General features: G+C 35.3%; 1 protein-coding gene across 6 annotated transcripts in view; it reads left to right on the top strand.

The window, feature by feature from the left end:
- The window catches only part of LOC145679884 (protein lifeguard 1-like), a 73,139-nt gene that overhangs the window by 6,423 nt on the left and 41,140 nt on the right, over positions 1-25,576 (top strand). For all 6 annotated transcript variants that reach the window (XR_014130599.1, XM_081750399.1, XM_081750396.1 and 3 more), the window contains 2 exons: positions 10,960-11,190; positions 21,688-21,848. Coding sequence is in view for 5 of the 6 variants with exons in the window: in XM_081750396.1 (XP_081606522.1) it covers positions 10,960-11,190; positions 21,688-21,848 (392 nt within the window). In the remaining variant the exon portion in view is untranslated. The remainder of the gene's footprint in view (positions 1-10,959; positions 11,191-21,687; positions 21,849-25,576) is intronic.

The following is a 25,576-nucleotide window of genomic DNA, read 5'->3' as shown; positions in this document are numbered from 1 at the left end:
GGGTGAAAAGAATTGTGTTTTCACCATATAACTTACGTTTTAGTTACCATTAACAAAACAACTTACGTTTCTAAAAAAAAAAAAAAGTGTCATTTTTCCATTCCAGGATTCTTTTGATTAGATTTAATTTCTGTAATTTAATGTCATGATTTATTATATTTGTGTTAATGAAAAAATTATAAAACATGTTAGTTTCCAATATTTTTTTAAGTATTAGGATAGTTTTTTAAGGTGATTTTTAGGTAAGAAGTTTCAAAATATTTGTTCTGAGTTTGGGCACCGCATTTTAAGGCTTGTCCGTACTTTGGACCAAAAAATTATGGCAACCCTACGGTTAGACCGCGCTCCGACGTACAGTCGCTTCACAATAAATTCACAGACATTTCATGACATACTTTGTATAATTAATATGTCGACAGTTTAGGATATAGCTGAATCTCCGTAGTGAATATTTCGACAGAGAAATTAGCTTAAGCAGTACACTACACAAAACTTCAGCAAGAGGAGTTAAGCTTCTGGGTTCATATCGTTTCAGAATTTTTGTATACGTATCTTAATACGGAACATACTTTGTCATATTATCTTGTTCAAGGGGTTAAAACCTTGTAATTTCCCCTTTCCATAAGCCACTAAGACTGGGATTGCGAGGAGTGATCAAAAAGTAAGGTTACAATGCCTGCAGTGAAACGCGTATATATTATTTCATTCAACCAATACAGTCAACTGATAGTGCACACATTAGGTTATTTTTCAACATAGTCTCCATATCGGTTGTCGCATCGTAGGATGAGCTTGAAGATTCCCTCCTGGTAAAAATCCTGTCCTTGCGTGTTAAGCTATGTTGTCACGAAGTGTTTCACCTCCTCGTCTGAAGTGAAGCGACGGCCTCTTAGATATTTCCGAACGACATTCCGAATTCTGTCATCAAGTACCTTAACGTGATCCTCCCGTTGTCCTGTATCAGCTCCACGCAAGCTGTGTTCAAATTTGTTGATGTTGTGCTGGATCGGCCACTGTGCTCCTCGTCGGTGGCGTTTTCTCTACGAGCTGCAAACTTTCGACACCATTCTGCGAAATGCTGACGAGACATTACAATCCCTTTGTAAGCCTCTACTAGCTGGCGGTGAATTTCAGCGCGGTTACACGTTTTCTCCACAGAAATCGAATAACTGAGTGGACTTAATCGCGAGTTAAGTTTTTAAAACGAGCCGCCATTTGTGCTTACCTACAACTATCTACAACTAGCGCTGTAGGTGACGGGTGGCTAAAACTCTGCACAGTTGCCAACTCTATGTATTACAATTACCGCGCACTCCTCATTCCTCTATAGCAGACGAAACTCCACAAATATCGGCCTCGTAACCTAAGTTTCTTATCCTCCCTCGCATTATAAGATTGAGGAGCTGAAACTATTAATTAAAGTGGGAATCATATCAGGTTGTCTGAAAAATATTGAGCTTTTGAAGGTCAAAAGTGACAATAGATTTATTGAGATTTGAAGCTAACAATACGAAGCCACACATGCACTATTCGATGACCTCACATTTTTCTGCAACACCATAATCCCGTCACTATTGAATTTCTCTGGTTTGTGGTCTGGACGCTGTCCCTCCGCTTCCAGAAACTATCCATGGCATCCCCCCACTTTCTAAAGAAAAATACAATGGGCAAAGATAGGCACGGGAAACGGTGTGACATCATGCGTCCCCCTACCTTTCAAGATCCATTTTTATCCTTGCTTAACACCCACCATTCATAGGGAATTCTACAGAGATAGAAAGAAATGGTAGTCTGACGATGCGAGATTTAGCCTATATGACAGATGCATTAAAGCTTCCCAACCAAGTTTTCTCCATCCACACGATGAAAGCGGCAGAAAGGACCTACTTGTCGCGTCTAAAGACTAAACGGCGTGACAAACATCTTGGCATTTGGAGGCGGCGCTCCAAGTTCCCTTTAAATGAGAGGCCAGCGGTATTGCCACGTTTATTTTGTACACATTCACGTCTATCCTTTGCCACCTGATCGTGCTGTAGTTCGTCCGCTTAGCCATAGCCACACCCTTTAGCATTCGGCAACATCGCGTCAGAGCTTGTGTTTTATTCGTTTAATTGAAATGCCAGGATGTTTGTCAAGGCTTTAACTCATACTGTTTCATGGGTTCAGAGTTCCCAACCTCAGAGAACAAAGTTATCGATTTTCGCCTTTAAAATTATCGTATATAAAAAGCTATCCTATATTTGTTATATACACGGTAATCGTAGAAACAAGTATAATATTACTAATAATAGCAATAATATATAATAAACTTACCTAGTAATCTCTAGTTTAGAACTCCAAATTGGCATCACTGCCCTCATCTTTTTTTTTAATCCTTACTAACACTACTTCGAACAACCACAATATTTCTACTCTCTTGTAAACTTAATTGAATTTTAAAGAACGGATGCAGGATTGCCAGGGTTCTGAAGAGCTATTGATTTATTTTAGCAGGATTGACTGTTAGAAACTCAATGTGTGTGTTTTACAATTATTTAATGTACCTCTGCAATTTATTTGCGTATTCAAAAAGAGAAAAAAACGTGCTTTCTAAAAGTTATCGTATATTCACCTATTATCGGAAGGGCGTTATCGTATATAGTAATAAGGCTTAAATTATCGTATATCACGATAAATTATCGTATGGTTGGCAAGCGTGCAGGGGTTAGAGTACTCTTCAGTAGGGTTGCCAATTCAGTCACTCTGTGATTAGATCTTACTACGTTGAGAACCGGACTGACTACAAAGTTTCCAAAAAGCCACTAGTGGCTTTCCTAACCATATGCTTTTCACTTTCAGCCATTTCTAGCCATTTTTGACATACTTTAGTGTCATTTTGCTATTTTCTGAAGTTTCATGCTTTCTCTAAGTTGTAACATTCTAAACCCCACTGCTAGAATTGTCCCCATAAAATATGGTATTGATGGTTATACTGTGGTTACACAACAGAGAATGAAGTCAAAACCTGCAAGTTACCAGTAGACCTCGGATGTATAGCCAGACACAAAAGTAATTTCCCCCTAAGCGCTCTAATTCCATTACTTGGGGTTCAGGTCATTTGCGGTTGTGAGAACGCCTAGACAGATACAACCCAACTTACACGTAACTTTTCTCGGCACTGACAGAAGTTGGTAGCACTGAGTCAAGTCTGTATGCAAGTAAAATTGTGAGTAGATGACGCACGAAACATTTCTCCATTCTGAGATCAATCTCTCTGGTTCAGAGCGTGTTGTCCAATGAACATCATATGTTAATCTCAATATTGCTGTGTATGTAATGTATTTTTTCATTACATACTGTATATTCAAAGAAATAGAAACACTGATCACATATGAATCAGAAAATGCTTGAAAGTAACTGAAAATATCAAATCTAGACCAACTACTGGAAATAACTTTGTAAATGATTGCCTCCATTGAGAGACCTTCTCCAATTCTCCTCATACCAACATCTTCTTTCTGGAGGAGAGAAGATCTTGCTTATGACACTGAGTATGCATTGAAATTGAAATTGAAACCAGAAAACTTGAAAAAGTTTCACCTCGGCCGCGACTCGAACCCGGTTCCACCAAATAGAAGTTCAATGCGCTAACCACTCACCCACCACGCCATTTAAACTGGCAGCCAAACTAATACCTAGTTAAAATCGTTTTATGGGAAAATATAAACAAGATACTCAAATATAACAAAAACAGACAAATATAACAATATGTAAATAAAAATATAAATAAGAAAATATAAGCAACTTGTGTGGGTGTCTTAATGACTTAATCGAGTTTTCCTTGTTGAACTCAAAAGCAAGTTATATAGACGTTTCCCAATGAGGAAAATATCACGAAATGTTCTTCAAGTTGAGGCTACGCCATTGGCAGAGCGTAAACTTGTGGGGTGGGCAACTTGCCCCTCCAGAGAAGCTCCCCGCCGTTCGAGGGGGCCCATTTTGAGACAAAATATTCTTACTCCATAAACGATAGGAACAGGAAATTAGAAATGAAGCATCAAATAGGGTCACTACATTACATAAACAAAACAGCACACAAACGGTAAATAGAACAAAAATGAGTCTTTTAACCATTGCAGTAAAAAATGTCTACTTTTAGGGGCTCTAGAAATAATATTTATTCGCATGGCTTTCAGATTTATCAATATTGTGCCCTTAATAATTTTGTCATGTATGGAATGGGCCCAGGGAGTAACTAGCGGAACTTCAGACCTTGCCGTGCGGGAGGGCACACAGGCTCCAGGAGGCCCATAAAGATTAAGAGAAAGTTGGAAAAAGGAGACCCAAGGATCAGAAGAATATATTTTTCTAGGGGCCCAAATAAGCTTATTAATGCTTGCGCCCCTCAGAAAAAATCTAAGTTACGGCGCTGGTCATCGGTTATAAGAATTGTCCCAATTTACATTACATTTCGTCTTTTACGAAACTTCTAATTTCCAAAGAAGAAAATACGACAGAAATTATTTTCACATTCTTAAAATTGCATCAACACGTGTAGAAATAGACAGTTCTATGTTTATGTTTCATAACTACTAGTTTATTTTCTTATGTTCATATGAGGAGTTTGCGGCAAATTGAGGCCACATGATCATGAGGCACAATCCACTAGGGGTTCGAATTAATCTGAAGAGCAAGGTCGGAATTTTAAGTGTCCTCAGTATTTCTGTGTTCGTGTTCCTGTAGTGTTTGGGATACGTAGAAAGGATATGAAGTGCAAGTGGCAAACAATACATCGGTTGGGGCGATTTGTTTAAAAGAAATTTTGAAAGCAGGAAACTCCCATTGCAGCTACCTGGTTTCAAATCCCGTCATAGCAATTATTAATTTTTGTGAATGGAAAGATAATGGTTATGTAATTGGTGTTGTAATTATGTCATTCCTCGATTATTATTATTATTATTATTATTATTATTATTATTATTATTATTATTATTATTATTATTATTATTATTATTATTATTATTATTATTACCACAATGGAAAGAAAAAGTAACATAGTCGAAGGTATTCATAGGAACAGAAAAAATATAGAGCATGTCAGATGTTTCTTAGGTTTACACATGAACGCAATAATATTATTACGTTTACGAATTTACAGATAGAATTATCATTTTATGACAAGAAATGGAATATAAAGATTCGTTAGCTGATAGCACTAATGCATTTTGTTTCGCTTTTCTTTTAAGTAAAAAGGTGATGTGACATCTTAAATAGGATCATTCCCGTGGCTAGCGTTGTAAGTTGGATCACAATTTGCAATTTGTGCACAGCTACGAACAATTCCTTGGAACTCATTTTTGTCCCATACTACAGCAGTAAGCACGTGTTTAGCCCTTATGTATTCATCAATTCTTGTCCAAACACATTACTTGCCAGACGGTTACGAATGAAGTTGTTACGGATGATGTAATTTTGTGTTGTTGTCATTTCACCTGTGAAGGAGTTCGTCTCAACTCTTAGACCCAGAGAAATTGAATATTTTTTATGTTAGTATACATAAGAAGTATCAGTTTTGTAGATTGTAAAAATTTACTGAATTGCCACACCCAGAATCCGACTCGCGTCCCCAACATTACGAAACTAACGCTTAAGCCACTACTCTAACATATCACTGTTCTAGGAGGCGGAAAATGGAGCTGCAGTGAATTCAGTAATTACACACTGTTACGATTCCAGCGTAATAATGCTGAAACTTTCTGATTTCAGTCATGATAAAATAGTAAAGTATTATGCAGAAATAATAGTCCAGAGAAGTCAACTTTAAATTGACAACACATATGTGCGGAGGCGCTGCCATATGCTGTCGCCTCGGGCCCTGATTTCGCACGGCACGGCATTGGACAGATACTTATATTGATTGGAATCTGGTGTTTCAGGGCACTGGATTATTTTTTTAAGTTAATTAATTTAACGAACCTTCCTGTGTACCTTGTTTCCTATTTTTACGCGTTTACTCACTTTTACAATTTTTCCACTAACTCTTTAAGAAGAGGGACACAAACACAGAAACATGGAGGAGAGTAAAAATCACCACCACTATTCGCGCGTTCATCCCTTGTCTGAAGTAAAACAATAAAATATGGAGAATATGCAATTTTTGGTCTTCCATCTTCTATGTGTTGTCAAATCTGTAAAACCAAACTAAACAAAGAGCAATACTACTACACAAAACGCTAAACATCATGACATAACTGTTTGCATGATCCGAATAACTCCAGTATATCCAGAAATCATAATTTGTCATATTTTACCGAAATACGTCATGACTTTTCTGACAACCTGATACTTTAAATGTTGTTAATACGCGAAGTTCATTGATCTCATCACTTATTCACTTACTCTCTTATGATCGTCAAAACCTTTAGGGTACTTCCCGTAGATATAGAAAGGTGATATGTAGTATCCAGGCTTTGTGTAGCATCCAAGTAAACAAATAAAAAGCAACAGAATAATATTTCCCTCCGCCAAGTTCACTTCAATGGAGTGTGTTGTTTATTCAACAAAAAGACGTGAAATCCAATCAGAAAATTCATAAAATATAAAATACGTAGCCAAGTCTCGACTTTGCAATAATAATAATAATAATAATAATAATAATAATAATAATAATAATAATAATAATAATAAAGGAATAACAGAATTACAATATCAATTACGTAAACAATACGTTCCAATCAAGAAGAAATAATAAATGCCATACCGAGAATTGAACCCGGGAGACTGTAATGGCAGTTCTCTGCTCTCACACTTTGCCATGAATTCTTCAGACAAAGGCAAGAAAATGAACTAGTACTTATGTCAGATAATCATAGCAGACACTATTTCTAAACGTGTTGATATAATTTAAAGAGTGTGAAAATAATTTCTATCGTTTTTTCTTCTTTGGAAACTACAAGGTAAAGAAGAATTGTAGGGATGGGCACGAGCGAGTTCGAGTGAGTTTTCACTCAAACTCGACTCGACTCAAAAAAGACATCTTTGAGCTCGACTCGAGAACTCAACTCGAAAAATTTCCTCCGTGACTCGAATTTGACTCGAGTTTCGATTCGAGTCGAGTCAAAACGAAGAAAATCGAGCCAAATGATGTGTGCAGTTTCAAGTACTTTCTTCAAGTATCCTACATAAACAATATAATTATTATCAATGATGTTACGACTACTACCACTACTACTTCTACTTCTTCTTCTTCTTCTTCTTCTTCTTATTATTATTATTATTATTAAATTTACTATGGATCCGTATAGTAAAACTGCAGGCTTATTTTAATGAAAAAGTGTTATGAAAATTTAAAAAATTCTTGGGCAAGGTTTCAACTCAAGCCAAAAAGTATTTTCATTACTTGGGCGTTGTCCTAGAGCACTCGGCCACGAGGTCCGACACCAGTCTGGCTTAATTTTAACTATATGTAGGTCATGACTCTTGATGCCCTATCGGTATCGGCCAATAAGATCAGAGGATATCTGAAATTCTTGGAATCTCCCGCACACCAAGGTTTGCGGGGTCGTTAGTTACGCCTCTGGGCCCGTTCCATACACGACAAATTAATTAAGGGGACCATATTGACAAATCTGACAATAATATACGAATATATATTATTTCTAGTGCCCCTAATAGTAGACATTTTTTTTACTAAAATGGGCCCACGACTCATTATTTTTTTTATTTACCTTTAGTGTGCTGTACTGTCGATGTAATGTAGTGAACCTGTTTGATGCTTCATTTATAATTTCATTTTCGTATGGTATATGGAGTAAGACAATTTTGTCTTAAAATGGGAACCTCTTGAACGGTGGGGAGCTTTCCTTGGGGTGGGGGGCAGTGCTCCCTGCCCCCACAAGTTACGGCTCGTCTTCGTGGCAATCATTTTCTCTTAATTGGAAGGTATTGTTTACGTAATTGATTTTGTAATTCTGATATTTCTTTATATTATTATTATTATTATTATTGCAAATTCGAGACTTGGTTACGGTATGACTTTCCTCTTGTAAGGCTCTGGAGACGCCACTTACTGTGTAATTCTGCAAAGACTACACGAAACAAAGGTAAACATAGTAACAATCATACCATATATCTTTCATGGTGTTGTATTGCATAACAGGAAAAGCTGTAGGTTTAACTCACTCACCCAGACTTTTGAAACGAAATTATTTGTTTTTAGTTTAAAGTCCTACGTAACGCCTTTTGGACTAAAGGATACGGATGACTAATGAAAGCGAATATGATTGTGAAATTAATTTTTTGTACTCTCCCGCCGAGAATCAAACCCGAGACTACGCACCAAACATACACCTCTAGCTACTAGACTATCGGGAAGTGTTCCCATGTTTTCGTTTCACACGGCTAAGCTAAATTCTTTTCTCTTCCTACAGTCTCATATAATACTATAAATATTGTTCCATGTGTGTGTGTGTGTGTGTGTGTGTGTGTGTGTTTTCAAGACAACAAAAATCTGAAAAGAAATATCAGTTACGCAATAATTTTTTCGAAGGCATATCTTATTCTTACTAGAGATCTGACCGAATGGGAGCTCGGGACTAAAGCCCCTCCTAATAGCACGTAATTATTATTATAGAAAGTAATTTCACACGTTCAAGAGCTTGTCCTGTCGAAATAGTCTTAAGAGATATTTGAAAGAATGTAACATTTACTGAAGAGTAATTATTTTTATTGGCACTTCATATAGTTTATTTATGTAGTAAATTTATGAAGGAAGAGTCACTACACAGATTATAGTAGCGATGCAAAACACGATAGTATTAATCAGGGCCGGATTAAAAGCCTGACTTACTAAAAATAATACAAAATTCAGCATTTTTCTTTTGCTTGTTTATTCATAAATGAAAGGAGATAATGTCTTCATTATCTCCTTTCACTTATGAATAAACAAGCAAAAGAAAAATGGTGAATTTTGTATTATTTTTAGTAAGTCGGCTCTTAAGGGAAGGGCTTAGGGGAACTATTACCCCCGGGCCTCCAGCTAGACGGGGGCCTCCACTCTGATCAAAATCTCAACTGGCCATCCAAAAAGAATCATGAAAATACAATCATCGTCATAAAATAAAATATGACCAAATGTATGAAACATACTCCCTTACATTTTCACAGAAATGTATTAGGTGAAGTCAGCAGGGGCCACATATTTTTTCTAGCCCCGTACCTCCAGATGGGTTAATCTAGCCTTGGTATTAATATGAGTGTTATTTTAAATATTTTGTAACTACCAAAGTGTTGAATGATGCATGAATATGTATATACACTTCATTTACTGCAATCAATCGCAGGTTATATTTACATATCAAATGAATTGAGATTACTATTGTAGTTAGTTTGTTAATAAGTATGTTCTTTTTTTTAAATTAGGGTACACCTCCGTATATAGTATTCACAAAGTTGATTAATCAAAATAGTTGAATGATAAGTTAGGTATTTATTAAGTATGATAAGTAAGTTAGGAATTTACTTACGGGCAATTTATTCCGAAGTTTGTCGTCTGCCTGGTTTTCGTCAAAAAATGTAATAAATAAGTAAGTAGGTATTTACTTATGGGCATTTATTTCGAAGTTTGTCGTCTGCATGGTTTTCGACAAAAAAACGTAATAACAACTACGAAAATTTAAAAATTATCAATTTTTAGGACCGCTTTAAAAGGGTATAAGAGTAGGGTAGGGTAGAGTAGAGTAAGGTAGGAAAAAGTAGGATAGAGGAGGGTCGGGTTACTTTGGGTTACTGAAGTTTGGACCCATATTGTTAAAATTAATACTGTAATTTCTAGTATCTGCGTAAGGATATCAACTGGAGCGTGTCTGTACACCTGTAACCATGTTCAGAATACACATGATCGTTATTATCCCCACAATCCAATCATGCTGTAACCTTGCGCGAAGTAGTTCCAGTGATGTTATTCTACTTTTTTTAATAACCAGTTCTCTCTCTCTCTCTCTCTGAGAGAGATAGTAGATTGATAGATAACTCTCTTAGGAAACAAACCATACAAGGTAGACAAAAGCAAATTTTTTACTGGATACCACAAGTGACAAGTAGAGCCTACACAGTCCTAATACTAGGTGGTGTGACATAATTAGGTAACACTGCAAATATCTTGTAAACGAGTTTTCGAAAATAGATGGTTGTTTAAAAGTATTAGAAAGATTTTAATCCAATGAAAACACAAAGATGGATCGACAATATTGTTGATAATGGTATATATGCGTTTCAAAGATAAATAACCCTCATCACTACACTCATGTGAACCCAATTCTCATGTTTGATATTTGATCATTTGAGACTGAGAAAAAACATTGCTTATACCTTGTTCTGAAAGATCATAGGCTATGTTTAGCCCTGTAGCTGTAAGAATTTCTAAAAACAAACCTGACTAAACTAAATTTTACTCTTTCTGGGTATAACTGGGTAAATGCTATTGTTGTATGGGTATAACAAACGGTTCTGCAACTCGGAATATTTTAACAACCAGTTTTAGCGAGCCGGTGTGAACCGGCTGAATAGCACCACTGAGTATTTCCCTCCGCTTGTCAAATAGTTCCATGTTTATAAGCGCTTATAAAGAAAAATAAACACAACTTCCGTACTTCTGAAGTATTATCAAGCGCACACGAGCAAATTATCAATTTCTTCCTAGTAAATTTGCAAAATTTAACTAGAAACGGACGACCAACTTTGGAACTTAATCTTACTTACGAATGCCACGTACGGAAGTAGAATTGAAAATTGAACTGCTTGGCATAATCTATAGTTGGTTCTTTTTCGGCCGGACCTCTATAAATACATGTAAATAAGCTAGTATCAACCAGTGGGTACAAGTGGCCACCCTATTCACAATCTGCACTTTTAGAGTTCTTTGCAGGTAGAGCACTCAAACAGGGCCTTTTTGTTCCATAATGTTTTCTTGTTTTGTTTCAGGACAAAATGAAGTATTCTAATCCACAAAATCGTGGCGATCCTGGCAGTCAGTATTATGCTAATTCATATCCTCAGGAGCAATATGATCCAACTTATGACCAGTATTATTCAACTCAATATCCGTATTACCCAAGTGGAAATCGGTATTATCGACAACCATATTATCAGGATGCTCGACAAATACCACCTCAATCTCGACCACCACCTCGTCAATACACGCGCGCCATTATCGTAAGTATTACATCAATTAGAAATTCATTTTTCAATTTACGGAACTTTATGATTAATGATGATTCATTTCATGAAACCCTTTTATTTTAATCTCAACTTAATTTTTTCTGTGTTTTAGAAAGCATTTGGAATTAGAAGTGATTCTTAGATCGATCTACTAATTTAGATTTAAGTTTCTCTTTGGCACCAAGGATGTGCGAGAGCTGCTCTAAAAGTTTCTCCAAACTTCTACTAACAATAGGGTGGTATTCCGCTATTGTAAAATTCGGAAGAACAAATGTTTCTATGTTTAAATTATATCTTTGCAAGCCTGTAGCGTAGGAGTGGCTAGAACAGGCAGTGCACGCCCTGAATTGATTTGTGTCCGCTCTAAAATAGAATATCGGAGATAATCTTAAAATTGACTCAAAACTAAGTACGAAATTCTTGCAACTTTATTTATTAAGTTCAATATAGGTCATTTTATTTATTTCCGTGTACGTACAATGATATATTTGTTGCTACGTGATACCCATGATATGATGACATAGATAATATGATCCGTGTACAATAATATACCAAGCATCTTCTTGCCATTTCAAGAATTTCAAACATAAGTACCCTTCTATTGCAATATGACAAGTATCTGAGATGTGGAGCGAGATGCACTTTCAAAGAATAGCTAGTTGCACCGAAGTCCACATATATACACTGTAGAGTTCCATTTATTTCTGAAGGTAGTGAATGTAAAGATTAAATTTAACTTTTTTATTGTGTATAGATGTCACCTGAGGTTTCTGTAATATAATAATGTTAAAATTTATAAAGGAAAGCATATTTCAAATTTAGTGATTAATAAAATACAAAATAGTAAGCTTGCTCGAATGAAATGTATGCTCCATGTGCGTCATTTCCAAAGGAAAAATAAAACTACATTACCTGCTTAAATAAACAGTCGACGTCTACAATCACACATTTTTTTTTTACCAACGTTTAGCCAACGATTGTGTTTCGTAGCGAAAGAAGTATGTAATACGTGGAGCGAAGAATTTCTCAATCACACATTGCACCACCCGATCAACAAGGAATGTTTGTCCCCCAATAAGTAATCGAGATACCGAGAAAGGTGATACAAACAGCGGGAGAGATATCGGGAGAAACCATGGCTGAGAAAGGGTTTCGTACTACAACTCACGGAGAGCCTGCGCCATTCCTTGTGCGACACGTGAACAAGCAGTGTTGTTCAGCATAAGAACATAATGTGTTCGTTGATCATTGTTAGACGGTTCCGGGAAAGTTTGCGAGATACGTTTTATGGAGTTCAGCACTGTAATGATCTGTATTGATAGTTTCTTCTCGCCTGAGAAAGATATGGTGGATTACTGTCATCATAGACTACCATACGAACAATATCTTCTGTGGTAGAGAGGTAGTTTAGAAACCGCTTTGAACGTCAATCACGATTTAACCATTGTCCTGATTGTTTAAGATTGTCATACCAAATTAATTTTGCATATGAAGTGATAAACTAATGCAGGAAATTTCTGTATTGTTCCCTACACTCAGAGAGCTGCACATTCAGACGGAGATCGTGTTGTCCGCTGTTTGCTTATTTCGTACCTATGAGTATAACGTTTTCACCTTACAGATTGCACGGAACCATCGAGTGACAATGGTATGGTGTATGCCTAAGTTGTTTGCAAATGGCACAAACACTTTTCAGTGAGTCTGATACCATGGTGTCCCTGAGAAGCTCAACCAAATATTATATTGATCGGGCCTACAGTTTTCATTTTGCAATGTGGTATTTCGGAACGAAATGTGACAAACTCACGACGAATGGTGCATTAGTTCGCCATGCCTGATCTACAGAAATGCTCTATTAATACTTTTTCGAGTTGCTGTGCACAATACTCCAATTTGAATTCGTAAAGAAAATAATCATTTTCAAGTGTGTGTCCTCCATAGTGTGTTTTCATACGATCCTATTCAGTAGTGCTTAACTTCCGACTGCCTTTGAAACTCCAGGCTGTATGCTGGACGTCTGCATCGTTTATACGTACAGATTATTGCGTCTAAATACATTAGATAATAATCCTAATGATTTTCGTTATAATCTTCCATATATTTATAATTTGCTTTTACATATCTTTTTGAGCATTGAATAATTCCATCTCTTACACTTTTTTCAATCGTCTAGCAGTTCTAATTCAATGTTTGTCATTTTTAACATTGCATCCCAATCTAAACTTGGAGCGGTCATATGCGAAGCAGGATCAAGTCTAGAGGCATTCACACATGTGGTTGTGGAATTTGTAAACACATTTTTTAAATAACTCCACATCCGTTTCTAAATGCGTTATATTGTTCGAGATTGTTGATCTTAAATTTATTTCAAACCGTCTTTGCATGTTCATAGTCTTTATCACTAATATCCGTATTATTAAGGTTGATGAAAAATGTTTGGTTTGGTCGTAATTTTGCTTCCAAACTTATTTCAGTCATCAACATGATCATGTGGATAAATTCCTTTTCTTATTACAAGTTTAAGTTCCTCTTGATCGAGACAAAAGTGTTGGGTATGAGCCGTTTGTTCTGTTGTTATCTTTGATGGTAATTTATCGAAACTACATGCTATAAATCTAAAAGGATCTATAATCTTTAATTTGATTGTTCCAACTTTTTTACTAAATAATATACATGTATATCGTTCTTCATTTCTGGTATTATATCTATTTTTTCTTGTTGCATCTAAGTTATTTTACATACAAGTGAGAGTCATGTCCTGTCAATTTATGTATTATGATATATATCAACTTCCAAATTTAACTTTTTACATGACAATTATTACAGAGAAGCTACAAATGTTTTTGTTATATGATCATGATGTCTAATCTTATGATTTTTTCGGTATATTTTTCATTACAATAAGAACAATATGTAGACTTGAATTGTTTCCTTTGTTTTCGTGTTAAAAGTAATTTATTATTTTCTTTATATATGTTTGATATTGCTTTAGCTTCTTTCTTTAACATATCTATGAATTTGTTAGCTACATATTTTCCTCTATGTACAACCGGATAAGTTTTAGTTCCATCACCTTTTACAATATAATAACAAAACCTGGATGGTTTATGTCGCTGATATTTCTGCGCATATGGCTCAGGTTTCGAATAACACTCTTTACAACCTTTAATCTCATGCAGCAAACATTCAAAATCAGCATAAATCACAAATGTTACTTTCATTGTATGTTGATAGTTTTTAAGTTTAATGTAACTACCATTTTCGGCATCTCTATCTTAACGGCTTCATGATTTGAACAATGTTGCTTATGTTTATCTAATGCATGTTGTGAGTAAAAGTGTGATAAATATCTATAACAATACTTTTGCTTTCTCCATTTAGTTAATTGAGAACAAACCAATCTATTTAAATCTTTAATCCAACAAAAATGTGTTTTAAGTTCTCCATTTTATTCTTTTATATGCAATAAATTAATATGATTTTTTCGTCTGTTATATGTGTGATAAATTAAATTGTTTTTCTTATTTGTATATACGTTTACAGAGATATCAGGTCTTCTTTCAATTTTTAAAATGCCATTTACAGGAAAATGAATACCTTTTAGTTTTGATTCTAAATTTAATAGTAGTTCATCGTTTGTTAGTATTCTTTCGGCATTGGATTTTATAGAACATAAATATCTAAATACAAAGTATAAGAATCATTTTTCATCTTTATTTCACACATTAATAATAGCATTTTTGTGTTCACTGACTGTTAGTTCTAAAATGCTTGTATTCATAAGAACCCATCAAAATCATCTAGCTTGAAACTCATCCATTTTAAACTTTAATTCATTTTTGCTGTCACTTATAACTTAATTTAAGTCGTTTGATTCAAGTATTTCTGCATTACATATGGTAACGTAAAAGTCTTAAACCTCTTTGTTTTTCTTATATTTACAACTGAGTATTAGGCTACAGATATTAAGTTTTAGACCATTATGTTTGTTTAGACTTATTTGCGTTCTGTTTATTATTGCTTCGTATGTTGCTTAGCTGTAAAATCTTTTAGAGGATTAACATAAAACATCTTTAAGTCTTTATACATGTGTTTTTAATGTAAATCACCAAATTTCTACTCTTAATTTAAATACATTATCGTGAAGTCGCACATCCATTGGTAATGTTTCAATTTTCAATTTAGGTTCTCCAAAATTTTTTTTCTTTAAATGGGAATAACTTTTTCAAATGTATGTTAAGTGTTAATCTTTTTTGTTCGTTTTATTTTGTTTAATACAGTCAGTCAGTCTAATTTTCTTAAGTCCCGAATAATTTCTTATACCTGTTTTGTTTGTCTTCATGTTGTTTAATATATTCAATCAAACACTCTTTAGTCGGGAATAATTTCTTATCCTCTTTTCCCTAGAAAACTTTTTAAAATTCAACTACAGTTTGATTATTTAAGTTTTTCCTCATCTGTTTGTTTTCTACTTTGATCATTTGATTTAATCTAATTTTCCATGTCTTTCTTAACACTGCTACTAACGAAATTCCCTCTCATTTATTATAAAAAATCTTCGTTGGAAAAACGAAACTTAAGTGAAATCTTTAGGTTTTACGTTCCACGGTTATGCCGGCTAGGCTAAAGGAGACAGGGAAGATGAGACATGAATAAAATAATGGAATGAAGGAAGTGTGAGGAAACGGAATAGCCTCGAGAAAACCCACGCACACGGTGTTTACCCACCACAAAGTTCACTTGGCGCGAGCTGGGATCGAACCAAGAACTTCATGTACCAGAGGTGAACGTTTTACCACTGAGCCACCGCGGCCCCAAAGTCTTCGTTGGAGTGTATCATTTTCACTTTTCTAATACAACACTTAATATTCAAGAAATCATATCATGGCTAGAACATATGATGGGAAGTGGAAGGAGATAACTAAGTTACCGTAGAGAGAATGTTATGCTAATTCAGAATCCAGATGGATCAAGAAAACTAATTCTACACAATTGCAATACATAACATCTGAAAACGAACCAATCTAATTACAAGGCACCACATCCTTCGATGATGACGTACGTTCCATCACAATTCGGTTTATTGATTGTAAAATAAACGATATCTTTTAGTTTAACGTTCCAAGATTATGCCATGGACGGTTGAAAGAGACGTTGATGATGATATTTAATGAAAAGTGAAATGAAGGAAGTGGAAGAACCCCGAGGAAAACCACGTGCACGGTGTTTGTCCACCACAATGTCCACTTGGCGCGAGATGAACTTGAACCAGACACCTCATCCACTAGAGGTAAAAATTCTACCACTGAGCCACCGCGGTCCCTGTATTGATTGTGGTTTTCGCAGTGGAAATGTCTTTTCAAATTTCAATTACGAGAAGGTCTACTTCTGAGATGGCCAACTACATTACGAAAGCGAATTGACAACACGTACTAAATTCTCTAATTTAGACGGAGAAGTTCCACAACATTTTGAAATCGGTCTTACATGAATAAGATATTTCCATCTTCAGTTTAGAGCTGCCTATCCTTAATAGTTAGCATGGGCTCATGACTACTCGAAACATACACTCATGTCCAAAATTATTGTCTCATGTCTATAAATATGTTGTTCTAGGAATATAATTTGATAACGAATTCGCTCGGTGTTATAAGTTGGTATGTGTATAATCGGCAAAGACATGTATGTCGCAAATTTCATGTCAAAAGAGCAGTAAATAAGAACAATAAAACAAAAATAAAATTTTCTTGTCCATTTAGCAACATTTTATTTTACTCATTATGATTTTCGCATTTATAATTCTTTTCCTATGAAATTTACCACACATATTCATTTCCCGATTATGCATATATAATAGTATCAGTATTAAAAGTACCCTGCAAAATCATTATCAAATTATATTCTTACAAGAAGACAGTTATAGATATGCAACAGTAATTTTGGACATGAGTGTACATAAGTAATTTTGGCAATATGGTGGTCTTTCAGTTATCCACAATAAAGATGTAATCCATCTGATGTACCACATTACAATTAAAGCAGTTCTTCCAATAGGCTATATAAAATCCCTCTTGTCTATTTAAAACACAATTGTTGAGGTATTAAGACTATTTAGTCATCGAGAAATATAGCTTAAACCTTTTTATAAAATATTTCATGACATGACAAAATGGCCTCTGTTGACAACGGCTTTTCACGTTCCAATCCACGCCATAGATAAGAAGTAAATTTTTAAAGATAAGCACCTCTCTGAAGAGGTGACGTTAATTTTACATGTCCAAATTAAACAATCGTACCACTTGTTGCTGGGCCGAAGTAGAATTTTGGACAATAACCTATCACAAAACATCTTGGGCCTTATGCAGAGTCGTTTCGATGCGTGATTAGGGGCATGCTAAAGAGTTCGACTAACATATGTTCCCTCCAGTAGTCAGGTTTCTAGTATGACGCTAATCATATCGTCAAAACGACTCTGCATAAGGCGGATCGAATCTTGACCAAAGCCAGTAAGTGCTCTTAAAAAGCACGAAGTTTTATGAAAGTGCAAAAGTGACGAAGAAACATGACATAAAATTCCTCTTGGGAGAGAACGAAGAAGTTCTTTCAAAGGTAGGAGCATAATCATACATTTCTTATTTTAAATTTAATGAGAAAGGAAGCGGGTATTTCGACCTGAAGACAGAAAACGGAAAATTGTTAGAATTTATACTCAAACGAAGAGATGGAAGGAAATGCTTTCATTGGAAAACAGATTTTTCATTCAAAATCTAACAAAGATTTTTTGGTAACTTATCGCCATGTTACTCCCGAAAGAACAAAAATAAAAATACCACAAATAATTTATAACAAGGATACACTAAACTCCATTATCCTAGATTTAAAGTAAATTTAAATAAAATTTACAGAAATAACTTGTATAAGTACAGAATCGGAAGTTGCAGCAAACTTTATGTAAAATGTAGCAATAAGCAAGCTATAATAGAGAATGTAAAGAAACAATTTGCGTTAAGAAAGTTATTCGTTTAATTAGAAACAAATAACGTTTTGAAGAAATACGTAGCAGTACCGATCAAAAACTACTCAATACGGCAATTCAACCGTATTGGCGTCAATGGAAAGGCAATGAATCAGTGAAGCTAGTGCGCATGCTCAGAGCGCCAACACTAGCGCTGCGGTGTCGTTCAAACGAAACGGTGCATACTTGCCGGAAACTGGCGGGATGTTTCGCTGAGGAAGATTTGGACAAGTTGGTGACTTGCTCTGACAAGTTTTGAAAATTGGTGGAAATTATGTCGAGAAATAGTTTAAGGTATGGTCTTTAATGTAAAAATCAATTTGGCTTGAACAAACCTTGTTATCCTTGGATTGATCCTTCATGTTTTTGATGAAGGCAATGTTACATTGCCGATTTGCTTAACACGCAACCGAAAACTAGTGTGTGTGGAGAAAAGGAGATACACACCGCAGAACCGTATATTCCAGAACCCAACCGAACAGAAGTAGAAACTGCTATAAGAAATTAAAGAAACACAAATCTCCGGGTGTAGATGAAATTCCGACTGAGTTAATTTTAGGCGAAAAATTGTGGAGCAAAAAACACAAACTCATTCTCCTTATCTGGAACAAGGAAGAATTGCCACAAGAGTGGAAAGAATCAATCATTGTTCCAATTCACAAGAAAGGCGACAAAACTGACTGTAATAATTATCGAGGCATTTCTCTTCTGTCAACATCCTATAAAATTCTTTCAAATATTCTATTAGCAAGACTGACCCCATACGCAGATGAAATTATTGGAGATTATCAATGCGGATTTAGACGGAATCGATCAACTATCGACCAAATATTTACCATTCGCCAAATACTCGAAAAAAAGTGGGAATACAATACCCCGGTACAGCAACTATTTATTGATTTTAGAAAGGCGTACGACTCGGTTAGGAGAGAAACATTATACAACGTTCTTACAGAACTTTCAATACCGAGAAAGCTAATTAGATTAATTAAGATATGTTTAAATGAATCCCAAAGTAAAGTCCGGGTAGGAAAATTTTTGTCCACGAGCTTTCACGTCGAAAATGGCCTGAAACAAGGAGATGCGTTGTCGCCATTATTATTTAACTTCGTTCTGGAATACGCTATAAGGAAAATCAAAGATAACAACCAGGGCCTAGAGTTGAACGGTATTGACCAGCTTATGGCATATACTGATGACGTAAATTTAATAGGTGATGATAGGAGAACAATAGAAAGAAATGCAGAGATCTTATTAAACGCTTGCAGGGACATGGGTTTAGAAGTAAATGCAGATAAAACTAAATACATGGAAATGCGTCAGGACCGGAATACAGCAAATTATGGATGCGTTAAAATATTAAATAATACTTTTGTTAAAGTGGGTAGTTTCAAATACCTAGGATCAATATTAACAGAGGAAAATCATATTCACGGAGAAATTAAATGTCGACTAAAAACAGGGAATTCGTGTTACTATTCGATTCAAAATCTCTTGTCGTCGCGAATTCTGTCGACAAATTTGAAGCTTAAAATATACAAAACGGCAATCATGCCTGTTGTTTTGTATGGCTGCGAAACATGGTCACTTACTCTGAGGGAAGAACATAGACTGAAAGTATTTGAGAACAAGATCCTGAGACGAATATTCGGACCCAAGAGGAACGAGAATGGGGAATGGCGGAAACTTCATAAAGAGGAACTACATAATTTATATGGTTTACCCAACATTGTTAGGGTCGTCAAGTCTAGGAGGCCTAGGTGGGCGGGTCATGTAGCTAGAATGGAAGAAAGTAGAAACGCTTTCAAAGTCTTGACTGAAAGACCAATCGGAAAACGACCATTAGGAAGACCTAGGCGGAGATGGGAGGACAATATTAAGATGGATCTCGCAGAGATTGGAATACAAAGTAGAAACCGGATGCAGTTAGCTAAGGATAGAAGTCAGTGGAGAGCTTTTGTGAACGCGGCATTGAACCTCCGGGTTCCATAGGCCATAGAGTTAGTTACTTAGTTAGTTAATGTTACATTGCCGTAACGGTTATACAAGTATTATTAATATATATTTGACGCTTTGGTTAGTTTTGTTTTCGTAATATTGTGAATCTTTCCAAAGCTATAGCAAGTTATAGGCCTATTTACAGGTAAACAACATTAGTATTGCTATATACCCATTCGTAGCTCAGATCATTTATGTTAATATCTTATAATAGGGGAACAGCTAGGGTATAATAGGGGACTAGGGTCACGTTTTGAGGGATGACGTCTCTCGGCGAGCACACTATCCGGGGAGAAGGAAAGAATTGGGGAAGAAAGGAAACGGCCTGGGAACTATATGTTAGGTACCACCTCAGCATTTGCTTGGTGTGAATGAGGATAACCTTATTCAGGGTGGCTTACCTGAAAAAATGTTTTTACACATTTTCGACCAAGTGCTCCTACCGGGAATCGAACCCTGGACCGCTCACACCGAAGATGAGAGCGTTAGCGGCTACGCTATGCGGGGTCACTTCGTTATTGATGGTGTGATGTTTTTTGCGTTTAATCGGCAAAGGTTATTTCCCTTACGACTTAAGTTTCATACTTAGCAAAGTGTGAGGTATCGAGGCTTATTTTCTAGCTAAGGAATATCTTATAGGTACATAATTTAAATGTAAGATTTTATGCTTCCCCGTTAGCCAAAACGTTATGTGATGGACCAATAACACCAACGAAAGACTGTTCTTTATTTTCAAATCTAAACTACGAGTATTTACAACATATCAAAGCATCCTAAAATAAATAACAATTTTCTCTTTACCAAACTTTCTGTTACATTACAGTATTAAATGTTTCTTTGTACTAATTCTTGTACACAGGTTTCTGAAGCTGTACGATGTTAGCTTCTAAGTGTTAAGCTTTATTCTTTTAGCTTGTAGCTATAAAGTTTAAGTTTTAAGCTTTATTCCCTTCGCTTGTAGCTATAAAGTTTAAGTTTTAAGCTTTTATCCTTAGCTTGTAGCCATAAAGTTTAAGTTTTATTCTTTTAACTAGCAGCTATAATGTATAAATTATGTCTTTTTTTCTCGTTAGCTTGTAGCTACAAAGTCTACGTTTTAAGCTTTATTCCTTTAGCTTGTAGCTACGACGTTTAAGTTTTAAACTTTATTCCCTTAACTTGTAACTATAAAGTTTAAGCTCTTTCCCAATTATCTAATGAACGATGCATGCACCTTTGGTGGACATGATTCGGGTTTGATTATCTATGGGAGAGTACTAAAGAAATGCATATATTAAGGTGGTCAATCTCCACTTTAGACTATAGGTTCATGTATCATTCAGCTCAGTACTGAAAAGGGACCTCAACCTTCAACGAACTTACAAGAACAACAGGTTGGCAGCTCGAAGTATGAAAGTATGTATCTAAGGTATATTAATTTTCAAGGAGTTGCCCAAATATTCTACATTCTCATTAATGGAACGTGTTATTTTTTTTAGATCATAGCAGATGTTGACGACAGTTCAGAAAGCAATAATGCTCCTTTTAGCGAGGCGTTTAGCGACAAGAAAATCAGAGCTGGATTTATACGGAAAGTATACACAATTCTAACAGTTCAACTGCTGATTACAATTGGAATTACGGCAGCTATATATTTTATGTAAGTATTGAATATTAGTTCTATTTAAAAGTAAACAATATTTTTTATGAGTTATAAATATTTCTTTATATAGGTGGTTTTTAACCTGTTACTTAATATTTAGCAGGGAACCATATTTTTTATAGTTTTTTTTTTTAAATTCTATGGCTCACATGAAGAACAACAATTAATCTAATGTGAAGTATTCCTAATCCTGATTAGGATAATGAATCTCGAAATGAAGATAATTTTGCGATAAATGAAAATTTCATTCATTGGTGTTAGATGCCGATTTCACTAAGGGCAAATATTTACAGCCGTTAATCGTTATCTTTATTGCCTTGTATTAAATATCTAAAAACGACTAAATGACATTATAAGCCTCTTTAACCTTTTAAGCGATATTATCATAATGATGTTATGTATAAGAGCGAACACTACTAAAGTTACCGATAAAATAACGTTGTTGTAGTGGGCCAATCATATCGATTTGAAAACGTTACCATGAAATATATTCGGACAAGTAACTGCTATATGTCTTTTTCAGATAATTTCGATGCGTTTTGTTATGACATAACACGTATTGTGAAGTAAAAATGAAACGTCCCACAGTTATGCCGGTTAGTCTAAAGGAGACGGTGATTATGAAAAAGTAATGAGATGGTGGAATGAAGAAAGTGGGAGGAAACGGGAGAATCCGGAGAAAACCCACGAGCTGGGTAATTGTTCTAAGCAAACAACTTTTTTACATTCGTGAGTTACATTTTTACTTTTTATATTCAAAATGCTGAAATTTGAAAACCATAATTTATGGAACTAAACTTATGGGAATTTTTTGAATGGTTTTACTGAAACATCTATAGAAGTAAACCTGTAACTATGGTACTCACAAACCAAGTGTAAGATTGAACAATTACGCTGACTTAAAAAAAAATATTCTAAAAGCGACGTGGTGTGTAGGATTCCTAGTACGATTCCAGCTCAACCCAAATGGGCTTTGTGGAGGACACACACGATGTGCATGAGTTTTCTGAGAGTTTTCCCGTTTCCTCTCACTTTCTTCATTTCATCATTTCCTTTTTTTCACTTCATTTCCCTTAGCCTCCGAGCATAATCATAGGACTTTATGCTAGAAATTGCATTTCATTTTCTGAAAACGACCATCTTGATTATATAACTGTAATTGCCGTTAGACTAATTTTCACATGACTGATCTATACGTTATTACATGAAGATTCAATTAAATATCACATCCATAATTTTTTTTAACAAACGTGGTACTTATATTTTAATCATTTTTCAATACTTTAGCTCCGTTTGATACTAGATACTTACTAACGTGCTACTTATACTTTTGTGTGATTCTGTAAAAAAAAAAAAAAAAAAAAAAAAAAGTACTATACTATTGTTCGTAAACAAAAACCCATTACAGGACGAAAGCGTAACTTAAAAATACCAATTCTATGTCATGTGTGAAGTAAAACAGGTATACATTGAAATCAATAGACTGGAAATCAAATATAGTGATATATCTCTTAACATATACCTCTCAATAGAGGATATCCCATAATAGGAAAAAAATGGTCCACTCAAAAATACATACATGCATTATTATGAGAGAAATTTTCCCTTTTGAGGACACGGGCACATTTGTTTTACCTCAAACCATTTAGAAACTCCTTCAAAAAGGACAGGAATTATTGACAATTAATTCTTTATTGTTCTGTCTTAGAATATATATAACCTGTACTAGTGTTTTGAATTCTACTTGTACAGTAGGTTCAACATCCAATGCACAATCTCACTGTTGTACATTGTATAAGTTAACAATATCAATATTAGATCGATGCACATGAAAATCACAATATAAGATTTATTATTATTATTATTATTATTATTATTATTATTATTATTATTATTATTATTATTATTTAGAATTTAGACCTCTGTGAATCTTTTAGTCTACACATGGAAATAATGTGTGGATCAAAGTCTACAAATGCCTTTGCTAGAGTTTTGACAAGCACATGCACTACAGTTTAAGTACTTCGAAAATCCTGAGCTATGTCTCATAGGATCAATTTAATAAAACTGAACTTTGTCCCAATATCGATGGAGCATTGACAATTATTTGAAGTGTTTTACCGAAAGGGGGAGAACATCTAGCTATAAACCCTTTTCTGGCCACCTCTATGACGTAAATCCATCAAATATTTTACTAAAATTCGATAAACAATGTATTATTTGAAGAGAAAAGATCAAGAAGGATTGAACCTGCATACTTGGTTGGGAGGCCATTAAACAGGTCAAGAATGCCGCATCCATCTTCCTGGGAAGCATTCGTCTAGCGTAACGAGGGGGCGCTTCTCCTGATGGAAGACGAGTTTTGCCTAGTGCTCTCAAACGGGTCGGGTTACGGATCGGGTCGGGTCCCTCGGGTCGGGTTAGTCGGGTCAGCTCGGGTCAGTCGCGTCGGTTTACTTTGGTCAACTGAGTTTAGGTTGAGCTTAAACTCGGATGGAGTCGAAAACTGCTGTTTTTCACTTGCTGCCTAATTAAAAATAGCAATTTTCAATTGATTTTATAGAAACCATAAATCTATTTTGAACACTTGCAGCTAGTGCTTTTATGGTAAATGCTTATTTTTGTACTTGTGTGTTCTTTAATTTTTAAATGTGGAAGATTGATTTTACCAATCGACTGTATTATTAATATCTACGCCAATATGGAGTCTGGATTTAGAACAAAACTAGAAGTTGTTTAAGTAAGGCCAAAAGAAAGATTGGATATGGACGACCAAGGCCAAGCAGTGCTGCGGTGGCTCAGTGGTAGAGAATTCATCTCTGGTGCATGGTGTCCATGGTTCCATCCCAGCTTGTGCTAAGTAGGCTTTGTGGTGGAGAAACGCCGTGTAGTGGGTTTTCTCGGAGTTTTCCTGTTTCCTCCCACTTTCTTCATTCTACCATTTCATTCATTTCTCATGGTCACAATATCCCTTAGCCTCGGTGCAGAATCGAGGGACCTTAAACTGAATATTTCATTTTATTTCACCAAGCCCAAAAACATAGATACAAGAAGAAGATAAAGATTGGCTATGCAAGCCGAAGTGCATAGTAATCTTGCTCTTGGCCTTGTTTTGGTGATCACCAAGTTGCGATGAGCATATTTTCTTGCTTTCCGTATAGTATGAAAGACCATAATCAAAATCACACTTGGTCTTCATCTACCGATGAGGCGAGCATTCTTGGCTCTTGTATAGCATGAAAGACCACCAAGACTACGAAATGCAAGACCAAGACTTGACTGCAAGACAAGGAATAAGACGCAGTATTGATGATCAAGACCCAGGGAGCGAATTGTTTGAATTTCATTTGTTGGGCTGAAAGTGATGAAATAAAATTAGTACTTTATAATTAAAAATCATACTGTATTTTTAAATTTTAAATTACAAAATTCTTATTATGTATCTTCTTACGTGCAACTATATATACTGTAAAATACGTTTTAATTACCGAGAAAGAAAAATCAAAGTGGCGCGGGTCTCGGAATCATAAGAATCTATTTTGGAATGAAAGTTGAAGGGTTGGAAAAAATCACAGGTGTTCTCCTGCTTCCTCAACCCTTATCATTGTAGTTAAACGATTTCCTTTTGTCTCTGCCAAGAGACTCTTGCTACTGACTTCCGAGAACACTGACCTTGAAGAAAAATTTCGTCACATAGAACTAAAGCAAGAAAAAAATAAATTTCT

The sequence above is a fragment of the Thermobia domestica genome, chromosome 2 (genome assembly GCF_964235325.1).
Source record: "Thermobia domestica chromosome 2, izTheDome1.hap1.1, whole genome shotgun sequence".
Lineage (NCBI taxonomy): Eukaryota > Metazoa > Arthropoda > Insecta > Zygentoma > Lepismatidae > Thermobia > Thermobia domestica.
This window is presented reverse-complemented; position numbering and strand designations above follow the sequence as displayed.